Source organism: Anarrhichthys ocellatus, unplaced genomic scaffold (genome assembly GCF_004355925.1).
Source record: "Anarrhichthys ocellatus isolate YVR2014 unplaced genomic scaffold, GSC_Weel_1.0 scaffold28, whole genome shotgun sequence".
Classification (NCBI taxonomy): Eukaryota; Metazoa; Chordata; class Actinopteri; order Perciformes; family Anarhichadidae; genus Anarrhichthys; species Anarrhichthys ocellatus.
The window spans coordinates 1,366,816-1,372,815 of NW_022280058.1; the positions used below are offsets into that span (position 1 = coordinate 1,366,816).

Genomic DNA, 6,000 nt, shown 5'->3' on the forward strand with positions numbered 1-6,000 from the left:
AGTGTGCCCTGGTGCTTTAAGTGCAAATTAACAGACAAAGTCTAAATATGTGCTTCCCCACATCAACTGGATGACATCATTTTTGCATATTTTTTGTGTGTGTGTTGCAGGTTGCTACTCAAGGTGGGTCATATCGAGGAGTCGGTGTCTGCTTCTCTGTGTGCAATCCCCAGGACTGAAAGTCTGTGACCTCCATATGACTGTTGTGGTACCCAAGTTAAGACTTCATGAAACCTGCAGGTAAGTTCTTTAGTCAATGGAATAGTTTGACCATTTGGATACGATGCTTACCCGATCTTGTGCTGAGGGTTAGACGAGAGGATTGATACCATTTCCAGTCTTGCATCGAAAATCTTACTAAAGTAAAATTAGAAAAGTATTATCATCAAATTATACTTCAAGTACCAAAAAAAAAAGTGCTCATACACAGCAACAAGTAACTTTTACACTTGGGTTTTTGTATGGCTTCAGCAGTGCTGGGAGGCTTCTTTTTAGCTGTTTCCACTTTTTCAGTCTTTGCTCTCAGCAAACAGGCCGCTGGCTGTAGCTTCAAAAAGCAAACAAGCGTATGTCTCGAACTTTTGAATAATTCCTTGTCTTTACATGCATGCTATTCTCATTTATTATATGCTAACCACCTCAAGCTGAACCCTTTGTAAAGATAGACATGTTGCATGCATACATTTGGAATGTCAAGTAAGTCCAGTTCTTGTAATATATATTTTATTCGACCCTAAAGTTACTGAAAATATGAATTATTCAAATCTCTAAGCCTGCCTGTGCAGATGACTTAAAAGTCTTACTTCATAAAAAAATTCAGAACCGTGTAGCCAAAAAAATTAAGAGATTTTCCCATTTATGCATATTTAGTTCCTCTATTTCAACCAAAAAGAATTATGTTTTTTGTTTTTAAAATGAGGACGGATTATTTTCACAAAGAGAGGTCTCACTAAAGATTCACAACTTTCAAAATTCTTTCCTGCAATTAATTATTAAAATATTGACTGACCTTTTCAAGCTAAGGATAATTGCTGGTGTGGCCAAGTGAATAAGACACAGCAGTGCATCACTCTGTACAAATTGATTTGGCGGCTGCACTCATGAACTTTTCACTGTGATCAGCACTGTGACAGGAAGTAATCCCCTATCAATTTTTAAAAGAAGCCTATACATTTGAATGGGGTGATGATATCGTTAAGGTAGACACGTAGACCCTCGAGAGTCAGTCTAAAGCTTGCCTGAGATCGAAGCACTACATACTGCCCCTATCTGGCTGTGGGAAGCATGTGCCGTCTGTAGGAGAGCTCATTCCAGGTCACCCACTCTCTGTGGGCGAGAGTGAGAGAAGGTGGAGAGTGCAATAGAGGGAGGGAGACAAAGTAAAAAGACAGACTAGATAGAAGGAACAACTATAGCTCGGTAAATGCCAGCTATCACACCGTTCTGTTTCAGATAGAGAGCCTTGAATACATTTCTGTTTATTTTGTTGCCATTTATTGACGGAGTGATTCATTTCCTGAGTCTATATAAAGCCATGTACTGTAGCTACAATGCAACGTCTTCGCTGTGGCAGTGCCTCAGTCGGAGGGAGAAAAAAACAACCCAAGAGTCAAGATCATTGTATAAAAGACATAAATCTATCTTGTGGGTTTATCATCAGCCCACTTACTTTCTTCACCGACCAGCTTACTTCCAGTTGCATAGAAACATTACTGTGAATCATTCTTGTGGATTTCTATTGTGTTTGCCTGTCAATCAAATTAACGGATGATCGTCAGAGAAGCCCAAGTGTGTGCTGGTATGAAGATGCCAGTGCATTTTTTTAAACTGGGCCGGTCCGTGTTGCTGCCAGAACTGCTGTGGGGCAGCCGACCATGTGAGCGTGACCGGGTAATCAGGATTAGGGACTTTGAGTAAGTGCCTCAAAATGTAACAAAAAAGCATAAAACAATGCTATTCTTAATAACACGTACAAATTGATAGTAAAAATACAACCATAAAAAAAGTGTGCCATCAGGCCTTGTTGTCATGGAAACAATGTGCCTCTTTACGAAGAAAAGTCGACAGTTACAGGCTTTTGTGGACTGTGCTTCAGTTAGCTATGCAGCTAATTAGCAGCGTGTGCTTTGTTGCATCAGCAGTGAGCCGGCTGCAGCAGGGCTGCGTGTGCCGTAGGTGTTTGATCGGCGGGGCCGCTTGCACATCAGCCTGTGGAACGAGCCGGCCGGCATCCCGGAGCAGTATAAGCGTGGCCAGGTGTTTATGAATGGGGACCTGCGTATAGTCCGGGAGAACTCGTAAAAAAAACAAAAACACCATATGTATCTGGGTTGCGCCTCTGCCAAAACAAAAGTGGTGACACTCTGAAAAAGTCAGTTACCATGGATACAAAAATTGCCCACATCATTTTTTGTCAGAGGCCTTGTGTAATAGTTTTCTCTTCCCTTCTATTTATTTATTTATTTATTCATTAATTTGTTTATTTATTTATCAGTTTGTTTGGGAGCCTGCCTGCTGGTTTCATAGTTGGAGCTGCTTTAATTGGACTTCTTTTTCTTTCCTCTGATTCATTCGAAATATTGGAGTACTGTATGGGCTTTCACTATCAGCCAAACAACATTAGTGGAATGAGCTTTTGTCTTCAGTAATTACACAGGGTAATAACAAAATACTTAGCACATTGTTGAGGCTCCACACTTTGATAATGGGTCTAATTTGTCTTTCAAATACTTCATATTCACACACCTTGTGAATTTCAAACACTCAACAGAAATGAAGAGATACAGTTATATGGCTCACTGGGCTGTTCGGATGCGGGGAGCCAGATTTGAACCTGAGTGTGTCCGGCATCGTCTCTGCATCACGACATGCCTGGGTAACTTCTGTTCAATGTGTCGTTGGCCCATGAAAGATGCATGACGACCGAGCCAAGCGATTAATAACAGGGACACATGTTGAGATAATTTCCAACACACACATCTGTCTACAAACAGAGCAGAGCTGACTCACTATTGTCCAAGTGTTGTGCTGGTGTGCAGCGGATGACAATGTGTACTAAAGGAGAGAGAGAGAGATCCTCAAGTCTATGCGCCACCAGAATAAGGAAAAGGGTCATGTCCTGGAAATTACTATAGGGAGGTCTGCAGGCATGCATAACATTGAATGAGATTATATTTAATAGGACGGACTGCTTTTAAAAGCTTATTTGTTGTGGCCCGGAGGAATGTATGATTTTATTTCCTTGGAAACAGCTAAATGTTTAAATATAGAATAAGACTAGCCATACTCTATCAGAACTAATTGTTGGATGAAAATTGAACTCTTAATGGCATTGCGCAACATTTTTCTACAGTTCCCAGGGGGGTGTCCTGCATGGGTCCGGCCTGTCCCAGCAAGACGCCTCTAATTGGTGAATAGCAGGAGGAGACGGTCGTGGATGGGATGGTATGAAAGAAAGGCAGTGCTCTTACATTTGGAACCCCAGGAATTTTTCCTCACAAGAAAAGTAGACCACCATCCACTCCTTGTGTGGTCTGTCTCCCTCTCTTTTATGTCCACGTTACGTAATTGTCTGTTTCTTTTATTCCAAGCCTTGGAGGCTCGGGCCCTGACGGAGGAGGATAGAGGACCTCAACAGGTGGAGATTTTTATTCTAGGGATAGAGGAGGAGGAGGAGGAGGAGGAGGAGGAGGAGGAGGAAGAGGAGGGAAGTGAAGTGTTCCTTAATAATATGCCCTCCGGCGTGCTTATACGCTGCACTGTGTTTGGCCTCAAATTGTAACTCAGCTTATTACAGTCAGCCCTGGTAGTTCCCCGGCCTGCTTACATGACCCCATGCACCATCTGTCTGCAATGGGACTTCATGGGAACACTCAGAGGGAGATGCAGAGAGAGGAATGGAGGGAGATGGGGGGGAGGGCGGTTGTCAGCGCTCCCCGAGGACCCCCCTGTGCTGCAGTTTTGATCTGCTAATTATGTTTAATTGAGGCTGTGTAATTCAGCGTTGGCTCTATTTTCCCTTATCTTACCCGTAGCCTTTTACAAACCCTGGCGCTGATGAGAGGACATGACACATCATCAGCAATAAACGTTTTCGGTGCAGTAATTGTGAAGGAAGCGGTATTTTAAATTCGGGGACGGGGACCACTAGATTGAGTTAGAACACTTCAGCGGATATTGAAATGTGTTATCTGTGCGCAGTGGATGCTCCGAGGAGCGGAGGCGCTACGAGGTGACTTGCTTGACGCCGAGACAATCGTCACAGCATTACACGCACGCACACACACACACACAGACACGAACGCTGCACAAACGCGCGCACGCGGTTTCTTTTGGCTATAAGCGGCACCAGGTAAGGCCATAAACGACGACTGGTGTGCGCCTTGCTTTTCTTGCGACTTCATTTTTGGGAGAAGGGACGACAGGAAAAGCGACGCGCAGAGAGAGAAAAACCCTGAGAGAGACAGACAATGAAGAGACACATCAGTTTTAACGAACAGTGAAGTTGGAGTCGCTTTTTTTTTTGAAGGGTCTAGACATGGCGAAATGTCCCAAGCGCGTGCCCTCTTAACTCGCCACATATCTTTTTGATATTTTATGATGGGAAGATGAAGTCACCCAAGTCGCCCCCCCACCCCCACCCTCCCCCTCTCTCTCACCTTCGCCACACCATCATTCTCTCATCCAGGCCCGTTGCCCATATGTTTAATTAACTAGGCTGATGTGTAAGTACCTTCAGCCAGCGAGGCGTGGGCAGGCGGGCTGCGGGGTAAAGAGACTGCCGGAGAATATTTCCTTATTTCACTCCGCCCGGGCGCTCGGTGGGCTGCCGGAGCGTCACCTCTGTTGTGCGGCGTAGAACGCTACAAAAATAACTCGACCCGTTTGAACTTGTTCCGAATTGTTTAGGGTGTTGTTTGCTTTGGAGTGCGGTGCTCGTTCGGAGAGCGCGTGAGGGAGAAGCAGGGTGAGAAAGGGGGAGAGAGAGAGACATTGTACGAGTGTGGATATATCATATATATATATATATATATGTGTGTGTGTGTGTGTGTGTGTGTGCGTGTGTGTGTGCGTTTTGATGTTATTTGTGACGGAATTCCCCCTTCAGTCTTCAAGAAATCCGAGAGCGGCGCGAGGAGGAGGAGGACAGGAGAGGAGGAGGAGGAGGCGCGCGGACCTGTCCACGAGCCCTCACTGCGGAACGCGCGGGGCTTCCGCTGGAGATTCCAAACCAACGGTTAATTTGGATTCTAGAGTCTGACTGATCCCCGAACGTCAAAGGCTTCTATTCTTTTCCCCTCTCCCAGCCCGTCTCCGCCGTTGAATGGACGGTGTTTGACACCTTAACCGAGAGGAATACTACCCATCTACCGGGGGTGAGGTGCTTTTGGAGGGGGAGGTCTTCACGGGCAGACAGGTGGATTTATCCGTGTGGCGGTGTGTTTTTTTGGGGGGCACTGGATGGAGGAGAAATTGATGGATTAATTTGACGGAGGAGAGTCGTATGTGATTCCCACTCCTGCCGAGGGCACCCGAATGGAGTAACAGGCTGCAATGTCATCTCCACCTGGCCGCCTGGAGAGATGTGTCACGGGAATGGGGTGAGTTCGCTTAATTAGTATGTTTTTGGGGGGTTAGGCTTAGAACGAACTATCTCCCCTCTCGGGGAGGCGACGCGGATATTGAGCGGCAATTGTCGGCGTTTCAGTGGGTTTATATATCTGCCGCACACTCACTCTCCTCTCAAAGTGGAGCAGAGGCTGGCTTGTGTCCCTCTCACCGCGCTTTCGTTCGTCCGAGTTTCTGACACACAACCTGCTGCATGCCCTACATAGACGAGCCCGGCACCGGAGAGAGGCGCGTGAGGGGAATATTCGCCAAGGAGCCACAGGCTGTTTTTAACGCTCTCTCTCACCCCCCCTCTCTCTCTCTGGCACACACGCACGCACGCGCTCACACACACACACACACACACACACACACACACACACACACACACAC

General features: G+C 46.0%; 1 protein-coding gene across 2 annotated transcripts in view; it reads left to right on the forward strand.

Moving 5' to 3' along the window:
- Positions 1-6,000, forward strand: part of grin2ab (glutamate receptor, ionotropic, N-methyl D-aspartate 2A, b) — a 113,628-nt gene that overhangs the window by 13,409 nt on the left and 94,219 nt on the right. Inside the window, exons 3-4 of one of the 2 annotated variants that reach the window (XM_031863166.1) lie at positions 111-240; positions 5,108-5,600. In XM_031863166.1, the coding sequence (XP_031719026.1) occupies positions 5,583-5,600 (18 nt within the window). In that variant the 5' untranslated portion in view covers positions 111-240; positions 5,108-5,582. Of the gene's footprint in view, positions 1-110; positions 241-4,219; positions 4,967-5,107; positions 5,601-6,000 lie in introns of those variants that run through there. The other variant, XM_031863165.1, reaches the window with a different exon arrangement.